The sequence below is a fragment of the Onychomys torridus genome, chromosome 5, assembly GCF_903995425.1.
Source record: "Onychomys torridus chromosome 5, mOncTor1.1, whole genome shotgun sequence".
Lineage (NCBI taxonomy): Eukaryota > Metazoa > Chordata > Mammalia > Rodentia > Cricetidae > Onychomys > Onychomys torridus.
In genome coordinates, this window is record NC_050447.1 from 124,107,245 (window position 1) to 124,125,296 (window position 18,052).

At 45.1% G+C, this 18,052-nt stretch overlaps 1 protein-coding gene across 1 annotated transcript in view; it reads right to left on the reverse strand.

Moving 5' to 3' along the window:
- Shc3 (SHC adaptor protein 3) overlaps nt 1-18,052 on the reverse strand; it is a 117,478-nt gene that overhangs the window by 47,927 nt on the left and 51,499 nt on the right. The window contains exons 3-4 of the mRNA XM_036187784.1: nt 5,405-5,468; nt 2,361-2,480 (exon numbers count right to left, since the gene is read on the reverse strand). Coding sequence (XP_036043677.1) covers nt 2,361-2,480; nt 5,405-5,468 — 184 coding nt within the window. The remainder of the gene's footprint in view (nt 1-2,360; nt 2,481-5,404; nt 5,469-18,052) is intronic.

Sequence of the window (18,052 nt, forward strand, 5' to 3'; positions counted from 1 at the left end):
CCCAAGCCCCAGGCAACTAACTAATAATAGTTGCCCTAGAATCCTGCTGCCTGTGGGCAAACAGCTCCTAAGTGAATGATAAGGCAGCAGAATCCCCGACAGTAAACTAGGACTTTGGTGTCTTGAGGCCCAGGCTGATCTGGAATTCGTGTTGCTGAGGATGGTCTTGAACTTCTGATTCTCTTGACTCACCTCTTCACCACTTGGATTACAGGTGTGCCCTGCCACGCCCAGCATAAATTTTTAATGCTGTACAATTAATTTTTGTGTGTCTAACTTTTTGTTTATTTAAGGAGATGGCTCAGTTGATAAATGGTCGCCACACAAGCACGAGGACCTGAGTTTGATTCCCCAGGACACATGGGAATGGAGCTTGTAACCCCAGCACTGGGGAGGTAGAAAAGCAGGATTCCTGGGCCACGGGACAGACAGTCTGGACAGGTTTGTGAACTCCAGACCAATGAGAGACTCTGTTTTAAAAATCAAGGTAGACAGTGTTCGACAGTCTTCATCTAGTTTACACATACACACACAAACACACCATACCATAAACACAAACAGCATACACATAACACACACATATACACCACACACACCACACACACACACACACACACACACACACATCACATCACACACAAAATACACCCCCACACACTCACACATACATGTTAACCCTAAATCTGGGGTTTGGAAATTAAATTGGAAGCTATAATTTAGGGGGAAAAAGCCTAAGTCATACTTGGTCAAGTAGATACATGATCACTATCATGATTGCCTTTCATTTTGGGGGGTCACTTATCAGATATCCTGCATTTCACGGTACTTGCATTACAATTCATAACAGTAGCAAAATTACAGTTATGAAGTAGTAGTGAAATAATTTTATGGTTGGGGGTCATGACATCATGAGGAACTGTCTTAAAGGGCCGCAGCATTAGGAAGGATGAGAACCACTAGGGTAGCATGTTTCTCCTCTAAGGGATTCAGTGTTATCCCTCTACTTGGACCCCAGCATCATAAAGTGGGCACTGTGTGTCTGCTCCCTGGGTGGAGGAGGCAGGGGCTTTTGCTTTCTCTATTTGCCACAGTGGGAACCTAAACACAGGAACTGGGAAAGGTACAACCATATGCTCTACCTGTGATGTGGACTGCTCCTGTGTCACCCTAGCTGCAGCCCCTGGGTGTCTGGAAAACTGCACTTAGACCCACCCAATACATGGCAGAGAAATGAGAATTGGACACCTAACTAGACCCAACCTGGACTACACCAAGGTAGAACAGGTCCTCAGGAACAGCTAGCCTAACAATGTCCTTACTGGGCCATCTTTTTGAGGAGAGAATGAGCAAGGAGGGTGGAGAGTTACAGCCTAGGGACCCCTAGAAATGAATGGTCCATGTGCACAGAGGCCAGATTCCAGTTTGTATAGCTGTCTAGAGCCTAGGTGTGCCAGCCTCCATGAGCAACTGGGGCTCAACTTAGGACAGCCTGGGCAAGGCTAGGCTGACTAGACATCCTAGATCCACAGCCTCAAAGACTGGTTAGTCGAACCCTTAGAAAATAATACAAAAAGACGAGCAGGTATCAGTGGGTCCCTGGAAAACATCAGGGTAGAGTAAGAAGTTGTAGTTAGTTGTGTCTCAACAAAGCCCTGATTTATTTCTTATTTATACATTAGATCTAATTTGTCTCTACATCTTAGGGATAGATGGTACATAGACAAAGATAGATAGATGGATGGATAGATAGATAGATAGATAGATAGATAGATAGATAGATAGACAGACAGACAGACAGACAGATAGATAGACAGATAGATAGATAGACAGATAGATAGAGACAGCCTGACCTAAACATAATCAGCACAGAGAAATGCAGCCATCCCACCTGGAATTTGTCTTTATAAGTGCGGCTGTGCTGCCTGGATATTCTACCCTATCTGCACTGTAGATATGTACAGCTCATCAACTCTGAGACAGGATGAACTATAAGAGGCTCCAACAGAAGAAGCCATCAGGAAGAAAACCCCTGTCTATTAAACCATAGCACACTATGCACACCACACAGGATAAGATTAAAATGTGACCCATAAAAACCAATACAGTGTGGCTATAAAACAAGGGCAGACACCAAGATATTTGCAGACATCACCATTTCCTTATATTACAAACAGACCAACAAAACAGATATCATTTAGAGCAGGATTCCAGAGAACTATTCATCCATCTGTGAGTGGATTGTCAAAGTGACCAAAGTTCACGGTTTGGCCAAGCAGGTTCTGCATGGGCTCAGTAATCTCTGAGGAGGAGCCCCTGGGGTGTCCACTCTCGGGCTCAGGGAGGCCTGGGTAACCTCATACCTGTTTGGAGTCGGGAGTGCGCAGATTCAGGCTGGCGGTGGAGATGGTCAGGGAGATGCTCATCCCTGCGAACTGGAGGTTGCTCTTCCCCAGGATGCTGGACAGCATTTTACTTGGAGGCTGTGAGGCCAAGAGTGACAGTTTAGCTTTGACCCCAGACTCTGTCTGAAAGTACCCCACAGTCTCTCACTGGCTGCTGCCCCCCACTGAGGTGCTAGAAGACAGACAATGGGAAAATGGAGGAGCTGGGAATATAAGAGCCCATGCCAATATGCACATTCAGTAATACGAGGTATGAAATTATAAATGAGGGAGAACCCTCGGTCTTCCTGGCTTCCTTGACCATATGTGGGTGTCTCCTGGGTCTTAGACATAAACCTGCAGAAACCACACAGCAGGGCCATCACAGCTTTGCAGACATCCAAACCTTGTCTTGGCAGACTGAGATGCAGACTGCCTCCTAGGGAGTAGAAGCTGGTTGGCACCGAGGCTCAGAAGCAGCCTCACAGGGTCACTAGGCTCTCTCCAGAAGGGAATCCTTGTCAGAAGTGGCTCCTTGTTAAGGGCTAACCTGGACAGTCCCATTAGAATCTGACTGCCCAGAGCTTGGGTGGGGTGGAGAGACAGGCTACTGTGGCCAGCGTCTCCCTCCCCTGTCAACAAAGTCTTTATGGGATATGGAGGGATATGGAACAGCTTCAGTGTCCAGCCAGGCACCATCCCCCAGGCCCGGGCACACACTGAAGCCCTCTCCTGCTCACACTTTCCATTTGATTACAACATCCTCTGCTCACTATGCCCAACAGCTTCTGACCAGATGCACAGTTCTTTGATCCACTAAGAGAGAAAATGCAGCCACTAAGACTGTCTAAATGGAGCTGGGAAACTGGGAAGGTCACATCCCTCTGCTGAAGCTCAGGCCACAGGATGTTCCTGTGACTCAGATAAGAGACCAAAGCCAGACCTGCCGGCCTTGTACACCAACCTCTCAGTGGGGAGTAGCCTAGTTAATGAACCAATCAGAATGGATTTGCAGTTTAGGGTGTCTGCCCAGCCAATGAACTGTCTCTAAAGGTAACACTTAATGGAAACTCTCTATTTTAAAAGAGAAAATCTCTGCTGAACTTACCTCCAGGGGTTGCCCTGGTTTGGCATCCCCAAACTGCAGCTCTTTGCTTCCCAGATAGATGCTATTTCCTTTAGGATCCCTGCCATGCTATTTTATTTCTTTTTCATTTTATTTAACACTTCAAAAGAGTCCTTTAGAGAACCCGTCCCCTCTGTGTGAGAGTCCGGTCGAGTTCATCTGGGCACAGCCTGGAAAGCTGCCATTACCTCCATTTCTTCCCACCAAGAGAAACAGAAGGGAAACAAGACCTGGTAGGACCACCTGTACTGAGAAATGACGGTCCTCCTTGCTGTTCCCAAGGGACACCTTGATTCCTATATTCAAGGTTTGGGAGCTTTACTTGATTTGCAGGACCCCCAGGGGACCGGCCATCATCACATAACCTGAGCTGCCAAGTTCTGTGCCCCAGGCCCAGTTGTCCTGTAGGTTTAAAAAAGTCCCCAATTCTGAAGACAGAAGTGACTTGGAGACAAAACCATCTGGAACCTGAAAGCTCATCCTGAGGCAGATATGGGGCTCTGTATGGTATGCTTTCCCACAAATCCCTTCTAGGTAGATAAAAGTCATAATTGTGGATTGCTGAGTATTTATTTCTTAGATACTTAATGAGAGAGAAAGAGAGAGAGAGAGAGAGAGAGAAAGCTTAACTCAATGTTTTCTTCTTTTTATTGTGATATATATCACATCTATATATGTGTGTGTGTGTGTGTGTGTGTGTGTGTGTGTGTGTGTGTGGTGTGTGCCGATGTGTGCACAGATGTGGAAATGAAAAGTCATAAAGAGTCTTTCTCTTAAACTCTCTACCTTATAGTTGGACACAGAGTCTCTCAAAGAACCTGGAACATACCAATTCTGCAACCATGTGAGCCCCCAGGGTTGGCCTGCCTCTGTTTCTCCAGCTCTGGGATTACATTCATGTGCTGCCATGCCAGGCTTTTCACAAGGATGCCAGGGATACAGTCTCAGGTCTTCATGTTTATATAGTAAGTCCTTTGCCAGCTGAGCTATCTCCCCAGCCCCCAGATAGTGTCCCCTCCTACTCTACCATACACACGATAGAAAGTTCTAGAAGTGTCGTTGAACACCCAGCCTCTGGAGCAGGTGGCTCTGGCTTTACCATGGCCCTAGCTCCTACTCACTTTGTGGCTTCTCAGTCCAAAGCTTCAATTTTTGTCATCTATAACGTCAGGCTTTCCAGTGACACGGCAAGCCAGCTCAGAAAAGCCATTTGTCATGTCTTTAGAAATGTTATGGGCTGACCACTAAGCAAGGCTATTACTGAAAGTTAATTTATACAAACTCACAAGTACATAGATAACATCTAAAGATGGTAAAACACTTCTTGAGTCCTGGATGTTTTGCTCCTGGTCCCATGCTATAGGAGCCTATGCTATGCCCTCCAAGACCCATCTGCTGTGCCTGGAGAAAATATGTCACAGTGATGAACTATTATGTCTCTTCCCAACTCTTTCCATGGACCTTGTGTTGAAAGATTGAATCATATGGAGGTATTTACAACACAGTAACTGGCATCAGTACAAATGCAAGGTCCTGCTTCCCCCTCCCAACCCTAGAATCCAGTTCTTAAGCATTAGCTAACATGTATGCTGGGGTAGCTGCAACATGAGCTGTTAGGGGTAGATGAATTCATGTTATGTAATGGCTTAAAGGGATGTTTGGCCAGGTGTTGATTGGTATCACTGTCTCTGGGGTTAAAACCACATGAGTATCTACAACATTTGCTTGAAAGAGACAGGGCAGGGGTGTTTTAGCCTTAGCTAGGTGCTTTCCCTTAAGAAATAACAAGATCTAGGTCATGTAAGAAGACAGTGGACGGTTGTGTGGGTGAGGACATGGAGTGTGGCCCTGAGAGAACATGAAGGAGGAGACAGACACACAGTGAGGGCGACAGTACCTTTCTCTTCTTGAAGGCTCCTTTGGCACCTGGCACAGCTTCGCAGACACGGCTGATGGCTTCCCTGAGGGCAGGGAGAGATTCATTTTATTGCATGCCAGTCAGGGTTATGCAACTCAGATAGTCTGCACTCAAAGGTCCAGAGGAAATAACTGCCTGCTTATTTTAGCATAGAAAATTGGCACTCCAAGTTCATCTCCTCAAACAAGCAGAATTAAGACAAGCACCAGCAGGTCATCTTAAAACTTTTGCCATATTCTACCTCTTTCTTAGTGTGGTGGTACCATGACCAAAGCCACATTTCCTTTTTTTTTTTTCCTTTTACATTTAACTAAGATTTCATTTTTAAAATCAGTACCTAATATGTACTCTCCCCAATTTTTTTTAAATTATGCCAATCATTATGTCCTTAGAAATATCCTGACACTGTCAGAGCACCAGGACCAAGCCTATCCAGCCATGGCAGCTCACTGAGATCCTGCTGAAGTAGGTTCAAAGGTCACTGGAAGAAACAAAATGCTCATTGTTTGACTCCTAGTTTCTGCAGTTTTAAACAGTCAGCCAGCTGGGGCTATAGCCCATTGGTGGAATGCTTGCCAACACTTCTAAAACCCCAGCACCTCATAAAACCAGGTTTGCTAATACATACCAATAATCCTAGCACTCTGGAGATAGGGACAGGAGGATCAGAGGCTCAAGGTCATCCTGACCAAAATGGTGAGTTTGAGACCATCCTGGGATACATGGGACCATGACTCAAAAAATAAAAAGAAATAAATGAATACAGACAGACAGAGCCTGGCTTATCACTCAGCCTAGGGTTTTCTGGCTTTATGGTAGTGTGAAAGTGATTCATATTCAGTAGAAGTCATACTTTGAATTTTTTATTCTAATCTTTTTTTTAAGCTTCAAGTTTTAAATATTTTATTTCTTGGTAAGTATGCATTCACTGCTCATATCATGGTAGGTCAACATATACCACATAACACACACTGACCAAGTCCACCCTTCCTTGATCCATCTTCCACCAATACATACCCTACATACATTCACACACACACACACACACACACACACACACACTGTAGTCAGAAGTTTTCTCTGGCCCCCACCAAGCCCCCGCAGTCCCATGGCCCACTTACAAAATAATCACTCAGAGGCTTATATTAATTATAACTGCTTGGCCATTAGCTCAGGTCTATTTCTGACTAGCTCTTACACTTAAATTAACCCATAATTCTTATCTATGTTTAGCCACATGGCTTGGTACCTTTTCTCAGTTAGACGTTCTCATCTTGCTTCCTCTGTGTCTGGCTGGCGACTCCTGACTCAGCCCTTCTTCTTCCTGTCTCTCTCCTGGATTTCCTGCCTGGCGATAACCTGACTCACCATAGGCCAGAGCTTCTTTATTAACTAATCATAGCAACACATATTCACAGCATACAGAAAGACATCCCATAGAAACAACAACAACACACACACACACACACACACACACACACACACACACACACACACACACACACACACACACACCTTCCCTGACCCCTAGTAATCATTATTCTATACTCAAGTCCACTGTTTTCAGCTCCTACATATGAGAAAGACAGCACATGGTGCTTGTCTTTCTTTTCCAGGCTCATTTTATTTAACATATTTCGTCTGGATCCATCCACAGGATCTTCTCTGATTGCTGCGTATCAGCAGTAATCCTCAGCTCCAAGTCAGCACCAAGATCAGCAGCAGAAACCACCAACTCTAAAGTCCTCTACCACTAAGCTAGCATGTTCTAGCATATTCTATAAGCTCAGTATATTTTCCACAATAATTTCAATTTGCAGTGGGTTTAAAAGTCGAGGAACTGCTGTATTTTAAAAAATCCAGAGAGTTTAAGAGGAATAAAGGAACTCCATGGCACAAGGGTGAGGCTATGTACAAGACAGATGCACAAAACAGTATTGATTGGGCAGGTCTACATGCTAGGCATTGTCCTGAGTCAAGGGTTGGGAGTGCCCAGTATGGGGGGCACTCATGGGGTCTAGTAGGGCAGGAGTCCCATCACAGGTCCTACCCTAGGGGGGCTGCAGAACTTGAAATAAGGAAGAGTCCAGATAAGGAGACTGTGGAAGTTCTGGTGCAGGTGTGGCAGGCTATGAAGGCAATTCTGATGACCTTGAAAGCACCCACAGCTCAACACTGTGACTCACCATAAGTGAAAATGACTGGGCGAGGGGATGAATGTGACTTCAAGTTAGGGGTGCCTAAAGGAGCTGGGCAAACCTCTCAGCTCCCACATTAAGAGGGAGAAAATATTACAAGAACATAGAGAAAATAAACTAACAGGACCAAGAGATGAGCTGAATGATCAAGAAGACAATAGCTCCTTGGGGGACAGCCACCCAGCTTCCCAAGTGGAATACTCCTCACAATTAATGTCTCCCATCTAGTTGAAAAATAATCATGATCACAATGCTGTCCTTGTCAAATTAGGGCAGCCACCACGGAGGCGAGCTTCATGTTTGCCGTTCAGTGCGTTGTGGAGAGAGGGGAGGAAAAGGAGCTTTTGACAGTCAGGCACCAGGAAGCCTGCACAGTATGAGTCATCCTGACCTGGAAAAGTAAAGCCAGAGCAGATGTTTGGTATGACCGCACTGCTCCTATTTATTGTATAATAGCCATCTAACTGTGCTCCTACCAAAATGATCAGATACATACCATCTCAAATCTGCTCAAATCTGCTTTCAGAACATGGTGTGTTGTCCTTTTTAATCAATGAGTTCATCTGTGTGTATTTCCATGAGTATATGAATGTGCACACCTCTGTGCATGCAGAAGCCAGAGAATGATGCGAAGTATCCTATTCTAGAACTTTCCACCTTATCCCTTTGACACAAAGTCTCTCACTGATCTGGAACTAGGCTGGCAGCCAGTAAGACCCAGCAACCCTCCTGCCTCCACACTTCCCCTGACAGAAAAGGTGATATAGGCATGTGCAACCAAGCCTAGTTTTTGTTTAATGAGTGCTGAGGATTTGAACTCAGGTCCTGATATTCAACAGCAAGCATTCTATCTGCTGATTCATTTCCCCAGCAACCTGTGCTGTCTTTTTGTAGAAGTATGTAAATCTCAGTATCTGTTTTACCTGTTATTTTAAGGTGTGTTTTATTTTTAATTATGTGTACATGTGTGATGGGGATATGTGCATATGTGAGTACAGGTGCCTTCGAAGGCCAGAAGAGGGCAACTGGATCCTCAAGAGCCAGAATTACAGGTGGTTGTGAACTGCCCAATGTGAGTTCTGGGAACCAAACTCATGTCCTCTACAAGAGCAGTGTGTGCTCTTGCCCACTGAGCCATCTCCCCAGTCCCTTACCTATTTAATTTTGCATGTTTGTGTGCATGCATGTGGAGGCCCGAAGTTAACCTTGGGTGTTGTTACTCAAGACACTATCTATCTTGTTTTCTGGGACAGGGTCTCTTGCTGGCTTGAAACATACTAATTCTGTAGACTGGCTAATTAATGAACCCTAGACACGATCTTGTCTCCACCTTTCCAACACTGAGACTACAAACATGGGCCACCATGCCCGATTGTGTTTTAGTTAGTTAGTTTTAATTTTATATGAGCATATGTCTATATGAGTGCATGCATGTGTTTGACACATGTGTAGGCACACACAGAGTCCAGAAGAGGATTGTCAGATCACCTGGAACTTCTGCATTTTATTTTTTAAGCCAAGAGATGGATTTAGCTCAACAAAGTAGCTAAATCTCTGATGGTCTCAACAAGCTAAAGACATGCTATGTACAGAAAGTCTCTCCTTGATCATTCTTTTAACCCCTTCAGTAATTCCTAGATTTTTTTCCCTGCCTGCCAACATAGAACAACATAGGAAATCAAGAGTTTTGCAAACAGTTTTCCAAAAGGACTCCCACTATCAGAAATCTAAGCTCATCAGCCACGAGCCATTTGCAGCTGGTTTCTACTCCATGGAGGGACAAGAGGAGCAGCAGTATTCCAAGAGGATGGAACTGGCTCAGATTACAGACAAAGTCCTCTCAGGGAGACCCATGAAGTTCCCAGGGCACAGTCACATACCCAATATTTTATCTTTAAAATCTTCAAATATAAAACAAACCAGAACTCCTTCTGAGCGCACACACTCAAAGTGAGCCCTAAAGGATACCCCTGTGAACTTTCAGAATCTTCTGAGGTCTTCAAATCAACATGCTTTTCAGAAAAATGTGCTGCTTTAGGAGGGCCACAGAATCTGTTTTTAATGTTCACGTGATCACATGTGTGCACAAATCCTTACTTCAACCAAAGATGGTGTCTATTTCTGTTTGAAATAGAAACGATACGCCATTAAAAACAGCAATATTTAGATTCTGAAATTAGTGACTTTAACTCCAAGATCTAATTTTAAATGTAGCTATTCTCAATTTCCCTCCTGGCTGTTTTGGTGAGCAGTACTATCTCAATTTGTTCATTTAGCAATAATTTAGTTTTGTGTAATTCCATTTAATCTCTTTCTGGAACCCAGGTACCAATTTTGCTGTTTTTTAATAATAGAGATTGCTTCTTAGCATTCCACTCAGTACAACCCCATTTCAAGAAGCTAAATCCTGACCTCAGTGCTCCAGTAATATGAAAATGGAACATTTGGCAAACTCAGCAGTCATCCGAAAGCTACCTGCCAAAATGCTAACCTTCAGGTTTTACAATTGCACTGTACTCTTTGACTCAGGTCTGTATCCCCATCAACTGGGTGGTGGTGGCACATGCCTTTAATCCCAGCACTTGGGAGGCAGAGGCAGGTGGATCTCTGTGAGTTCGAGGCCAGCCTGGTCTACAGAGCGAGATCCAGGACAGGCACCAAAACTACACAGAGAAACCCTGTCTCAAAAAAAAAAAAAAAAAAAAAGTTAAAAAACAAGCAAACAAAAAGTCCAATGGACAAAGCTGAGACCACAGACAGGGATTTCAGGCAAGGCATGACAAACGGATTTTGAAAACATGGGGGCTTCTCAACCTGATCTCTTTGGTTGTGCCTTTGCCAGGTCAGCAAGTCCCAGCAAGTAGGACCAGGAGGTGAGTGTCACAGCTGTGCATGGCGAGTGTCACAGCCGTGCATGACGAATGTCACAGCAGGATCTAAACTCAAAGAGCTATAGATGCATCCACATGGGGTGAGAAGGAGACACCGTAGGAGGGTTGTGAATGTCCCGTCACAAGGAGAAGAAAGGTAAGGCTGTCCTAACAGAGCAGGAGATAGGAGATACTTGGCAACTGTGGAATAGGAGATGGAACTCGCCTGATGGGTGAGCAGCCAACACACTAACGAGAATGTCCTGGGAATGTTATCAATTAATTCTGAACTGAAACAGCATAGAGCTGTGAAATAGGAAGAGCTGGGTAACACTAGGACTTGCATGTGGAGACAAGACAGGGGTTGGGAACAGGAGGATTCCAGAGGCAAGGTGAGGCTGGTGAGGCTCAGGGGAAGAGGGTGGAATTGCTGGGATCAAGGCTGAGAGTGCGGGCCTGGGTGGTGGGACATGATATTTGTGAAACCCGAAGTTCAATGGCAATGTGGGTGGAAAGCAGCCTGGAAGGAAGTGACGGTCCTGGGGAGGCTCTGTCCAGGGTGCTGACAATGTTCTGCAGCACTCAATGCCAGTCTTTACCAGACAATGAAACTCCCATTTGCAGGCACCCACAGTGGGCTGGGTTTTCTCACGCCAATTAACATAACAAGACAACCTCCACAGACCAACTTACTTAAGACTCTCCCCCAATGAGACTACTGCAGGTGATCTAGATTGTGTCAACTTGGCAATTAAACTAACAATCACATTTATGGAAGGGGGAGAGGGGATGAATTATAAACTGTAAAGTTCTGGCATCTAAGTCTAGCTCCAGACATCATATATATTCATAACAATTGTAATCTGGTGCATTACAGAATATTATCCCAAAAGACATAATCTTTAAAAAAAAAAAAAAACATAGGAAAATACTAGTATATTAATGTGTAGGTATCAGTTACTGAAGTGATTGTATTAATTATTATTATTTCCCTGTATTAGTTATTTGACTCATAACTGCAACCAAACACTTGAGAAGATACAACTTACAGAGAGAAGGGCTTATTCTGACTCATAATTTGAGGAGGGGGTCCATCATTGTAGGGCCTGAGGCTGGTAGGTCACATTGTAGCCACAGTCAAGAAATAGATTAGATAGGAACTGGAGTCTGTTATAAACCTCAAGGCAGCCCAGAGTGACCTACTTCCTCCCACCAGGCTCAGTCCCTCTAAGACAGCAGAGTCAACTGCATGAGACCAAGTGTTCAAAAGCAGAAGTCAGGGGTTAGCGGAGATTATATATTCAAAACAAAACAGCAGTGGAGATGCTGTTGAGAGGTTTTGGGGTGATCCTAGAGCCCCTGCTTTACTCCTGGCTCTACTGTAAACATACACTTTTGCAGGAACAGGGACATACATGGGTACACCAGTGGTTCCAGACATCCTTCTCTCAGCTGTACATACTCTCAGGTAGTCAAGGTCCGAACCAGAACTGGAACTCAGTTTCCTCAGACTGGGGAGATGCCTCAGCAGATACATGAAAGTGCTGTCCTTATAGAGGATCTGAGTCTGGTTTCCAGTACCTATGTTAAGGTGACTCACAACCACCTGTAACTCCAGCTTTAAGGAACCCAATGTCTCTGGCCTCCACAGGCACACCTGCTCATGTGTACATACCTACACACACACACACACACACACACACACACATACACACACATTAAAAATAAATCAGTCAAAACTCCCATCTAAGGGTCTTCTTCCCCCAGTCCAGAAGAACACAGCAAAATCAAACACACAGCAGGCAGATGATCTCACTGATAAACCCAGCTCACCCACAGCAATCTAAAGCACAGTTCCCCAATGTCAGAGGGGAACAGTCTCTACACCTCAACCCGCATATTCCAGCACTGGGCCTTCCTGGTGAGAAAATCTCCTGGGGAAATTCTGAACCCATGCCTTCCCACACAGGCTGTGCTGATCCAGGCAGATGGTGGTACCAAGGGAGCCAAGCTACCAACCTCTCGATGTTCTTCAAGACAGCTACAGAGCAGACAGAGGCACCGTGGGGCCAAGAAGCAGAATGGAGGGAAGCCCTGGGTTCCAATGTCACACATGTGACATTTTGGTGGTCCATATGGCTCATCTAAAGATGGCCTCCTTTGTCAGTATTTTATCAATTGTAAAACAACTACATACCACCATTATAAACTAGAAGACATTGTAGAATATGATGGATCAAAGCATCAGCTCCTAGAAATGCAGCTCTGTGGCTCATAGGTCTACTGTTGTTTGTTTGTTTGTTTGTTTGCTTGTTTGTTTGTTTTTCAATGTTAGTTATGTTTATGTTACTTCAATAAATACCATGACCAAAACAACTTAGGGAGGAAAGGATTTATTTTAGCTAACAGGTTATAACCCATCATTATAGAAGCCACAGAAGGAACTCAAGGTGTTAGCATTCAGACCCAGCACCATTTTTAAAACACAACACAAGGTAGGAAATTGAAACAGTAACCAGAGAAATGTTGCTTGCTCCCAGACTCACATTCAACTATGTCTTTTATGTCACCCAAGTCCACTTTCCTAGGTATGGCACTGCCCACAGTGTGCTGGGCCCTCCTACATCAATTAGTAGTCAAAATATAGCCCACAGAGATGCCCACAGGACAATCTTCTGGTGGCAGTTCCTTAACTGAGGTTCCCTTTTCCCAGATGTGTCAAGCTGACAACCAAGGTTAGCCATCATGTTCAACAACAACAACAACAACAATAATCTTTAATATGGTAAAATGAGGTACAGTGCAGTCAGCAGAAAGCTATGCAACCATCAACGTCAGAAATGATAAGTGGGGAAGGGGACCAGAGAAGGTATAAATCAAGGAGATGCAGGGACCATGTCACAACCAAGGTATGGGACAAAAAGCACTGAGAAAATTCTGAGGGCATCTAGAATCCACAGATTCTAGGTGTGGACCCAGCACAGGCCCTCTGGAGGCAGCCAGCATCTGCAAGACAAGAGAGAAGGTGCTGATTTATTCATTATTTACACACAGCATTGACCAGTCTCCCAACCATCTAAGCCTGGTGACATTTATTTGGGCAACATTATTAACAATGATCCCATTACGGTGCCTGCCTATCGTGCCAGGGTGTGCCTCCAGTGAGGGGTGTGGCAAAGCTCTGTGTGTAGCCCCCTCCTCACCTCTGTCCATATTTGTGCATCCCGATGTGAACATATAAGGGAAGTGCCGCTAGCTGAGTTGGGGAGGAAAGGGACGTAAGCAACCTTAAAGGAAGCTTAAATAGAATTCTAGAAAATGCCAGATAAACCTCCCAGGAAGCTCGCTAGGGAGGGTGGTCTGTGAGAGCAGCTTGGAGTGAGGCAGAGAGAGAGGGGGAAGTGGAGTATCCCCACAGTGAGAAGCTGCCCTGAAAGTACATCCTGGCAGAGCTCTGCCCAGCACTTCAGGGTGCAGGGAAGCTGGGAGCAGGGATCCAGAGAAAGCCTGCATTCATGGGCCACCTCCCGAGCCTCAGGCCTAGAATGCCCAGGACACAAATCATTTTCAACCAGGAAGAAAAAAAAAAACTCAAAAGGACTGAAACACAAGGAATGTTCTTCACTTTTTTTATAACCACACGATATTGATGGAGTCAAATTGAACTCTGTTTTTTCTCAGGTCCTGAAGATTCTTAACAAGTATGGGATAAGAGCAGACCCTGGAGGAAGTGACCATCTTGGTTCACTTATTCATTAGGTGGCCAAGGAGATTCTCCACGACCAGCCTCTCCTGGAGTGAGGAAACAAATAGTCCATCCCACCCCAGACCCACAGGAAATGGGAGGGGCAGCCTAGGCCAGCACCCAGGTCCCATTTGGGATCTTGTCCAGGCATCACAGTGAGCAACTGACTGAGAATGCACTCAGAGAGCTTCCCCCACTCTCCCCTGCTCTTGGGGCGACACTAAGCACCCATGTTTGCTTTTTAAAGCCATTCTCATGTGTTAGGAAGGTATCTCAGTGTAGAGCACTTGCTGAGGATGCACAAAGCCCTAGGTTCAGTCTGCAGCACCACATAAAACTGAGTGTGGTGGTGCATGCCTGTATTCCAGCACTGAAAGAATGAGACAAGAGGATCAGTAGTTCTAAGTTATTCTTGCTACATAATGAGTTTGAGGATAGCTTAGGATATGGACCCTGTAGGGAAGCAAAATGGGGAATTCAAGTTTCTCCTTCTTTCTCTCTCTCTCTCTCTCTCTCTCTCTCTCTCTCTCTCTCTCTCTCACACACACACACACACACACACACACACACACACACACATGAATCCTGAACACCCTCAGCAGGACAGCAGGCACGTCTCTGATGGTACCAGGTGCAGACCTTATCCCACCTACAAGTACATATCCGTTCATCCCAGTCCATTTCACTCTCCTCCAAAGGCACAAGGAGGTCCAGTCCAATGATCAAGACCAAAGAGCCAGCTCTTACACTAGTGTTGACCTACACCTAGCCATACACAGACATACAGAGTACCTTAGAATTTTTAAAACAACATGAAAACATTTTGAAAAATGACAAGATAGAAAGACAAGGGGGAGTACATTCTTCCAGACAATACACATGGCTGCACAGTGCCAGAACTGGAAGTCACTTTGTATGAGAGACAGATGCATGGGTGGATGGAAAAAATGCACAGAAATACAGCCAGTTATGTGTGGAGTCTGGTAGATGAGAAGGTCTTCTTAAATACAGTATGAGATTTGAGTCTCTGATTGGCTGATTACAGATAATTAAAAGTCCCAATGTGGGCTGGAAATAGCTCAGTTGATAAGATGCTTTTGGCAGAAGCATGAAGACCTGAGATCGATGGCCAGAACTCATACAAAAGCTGGACCTGGTGGCATGTGCCTGCCATCCAGTCTAGGCTAATCAGTAAGCTACAACAAGTTCAGGGAGAGACCTTGTGTCACAAAATAAGGTGGAAGGCTAGGCATGCAGCACACACCTTGAATCCCAAAACTCAGGAGGCAAAGGCAGGTGGATCTTTGTGAGTTCTAGGCCAGCCTGGTTAGCCAGGGCTACATTGTGAGACCCTGTTTCAAACTAATAAGAATGTGGAGAGAGATAGAGGAAGATACTCAATATCTACCTCTGGCCTACACATGTATGCATATACACATGCATATATACACACATATTAAGTAAATAAGCAAAAATGTAATAAAAAAATTAAAGGAATTAAAAAGAATTGACATTAGTAATGGTTCTGCAAGGCTGAGAAGAACAAGCTGTTCCTAAACTGCTGGTGACAACAGGGACACCAGATGCTCCTATATCAGAGGCCACCACACCCAGTGCGTCCCCCTAGCTGTCAGTCCCAGGCCATCATGCCCAGTGATCCAGGAACAGCCAAGAACAGTTGATTCTGTTCTTAGGCAGCTGTAGAGTGTCCCATGAACAATAAGGAATCACACACAATGGGCAGAGCCACTGAAGGGGAAGTGTGCATATGCAAAGTGTGGGAGTAGGGACATCAGGAAGGAAGGCCACAGACAAGATGAGGAAATGACAGATACATGCTACATTGCATCTCCCCCACTTCATGGAAAGTTCAAGGACAGGGCATCTACCATAGGCTGTGGGCGGCATAGTGGAGCTGGCCATTCTGTAGGCTATGGGCATCTACCATAGGCTGTGGGCGGCATAGTGGAGCTGGCCACTCTGTAGGCTATGGGTATATTGTGAGCTGGGAGGGCTCACATGGCCTTCCAGGGAAATGTTCTTACTAAGGTAGAAATCCTTCAGTGAATGTCTGAAGCAACCTCCCTTCAGCCTGCCCATTGCAGTTGGTGCTGTCAAGAGGTACACTAGCTCATCAAAGAATGAATGTTTGAACCCAAAACAAAGTAGAGGAAAGCAACAAGACCAAGGGAACTGGGCAGCAGAACTGGGATGTCAGACTATGTCAGGAATAGCCATTGTCATTTTCGAAGCTAGAGAAAACTATATCAACCTAACTTGGAGAACCAGAATGGTACGGTTTGATTTTGTGACACTGGAGATCAGACCCGGGGCCTTTCACCCTCTAGGCAAGTGTGACCTCTGAGTGACACCCATGGCTTGCCAAATGGCTTTGGAAGGCATTGGCAAGGGAGGAAGAGGCGAAACAGGAATACTGTCTCCTGTGGGAAAGATATGAGGCCAGGAAGTGTGTGAGAGAAGGGCACAGTGGGAAGATGATTTTCTCATCCTGGTGACCCAGTGATGTCACGGCAAAGGTAGGAAGATGGTAAAGTGATGATAACATCCAGGACTGGCACACTACCAGGCCCTGTCCTGTGAAGCAGCAAGCACTAATCTCTCAGCACAGGAATGATCAGACCTCCATTTTCTGAGTAAGAACCTGAGACCCTCTAAGTTCACACAGCTGGGAAGTAGAGGCTGGCAGTGCCTCTCGTTCATATCACCAGCCATATATGCTAGAATACAGGAGATCAGCCTATGACATCTGGCTTAGCATGATGGGCAAAGCCTCACCACCCAGAGGACATCAAATGCCAACTCATGTACAAAGGGACTTTGGGACAATGAAGCCACGCACTATGAATGTAGAGGCCACAGTGAGATCACGCCTCACACCATCATGTGGCTGTCCTCGAAACCAACACAGTGAGAGAGATGCCAATGTGGAGAGCTCAAAGCCTTGTCTGTGGCCTGAGGGAACATGAAACTTGCAGCTGCTTTGGGAAAAACATGACGGCTCCTGAAAAGATCAGACAGGGATGGAATTAGCATGGGATCCCAAGCACCAAAAACAGAGTTTACCCAGGTGTTTGCATACCCATATTCCTAGAAGCCTCATTCACACCGAAAGATGGAAACAACCCAGTTATCCAACAGCTGAAGGGGTAAAGCATCACAGACATAGGTAGTAAAACTCACACCTGCTTTAGCAAGGGAGGGAGATATGACATCTGGGACATGATGCATGACATTCAAGGCCACTATGGAAGGTGAACTAAGCCAGTCACAAATAGGGCAAAGACTCTGACTGATTCTCTAAGGTGTCCAGAGTTGTCGCATCCTGTTGTGGAATATTAGTTGAAGATGTGTTACATTTGTTTATGCTGTGGAACATTTGTTTAATGATGCAAAGATGTGTTGTATTCTTTCATGTTGGATTTGTTTAACTCTGTGATACTGTGTTACTGTGCCTGTCTAAAACACTTGATTGGTCTAATAAAGAGATAAATGGCCAATAGCTAGGCAGGAGAAAGGATAGGTGGGGCTGGCAGACAGAGAGAATCAATAGGAGGAGAAATCTGGGAAGAAAGTATCAAGGAGTGAGAAAAGGAGAGGAGGAGGAGGACATCAGAGGCCAGCCACCCAGCTACAGAGCAAACCATGGGGTAAAAAGTAAAGAAATATATATAGAATAGAGAAAGATAAAAACCCAGAGGCAAAAGACAGATGGAATAATTTAAGAAAAGATGGCCAGAAATAAGCTGGGCATTCGTAAAAAAGAATAAGTCACAGTGTATTTATCTGGGAGCTG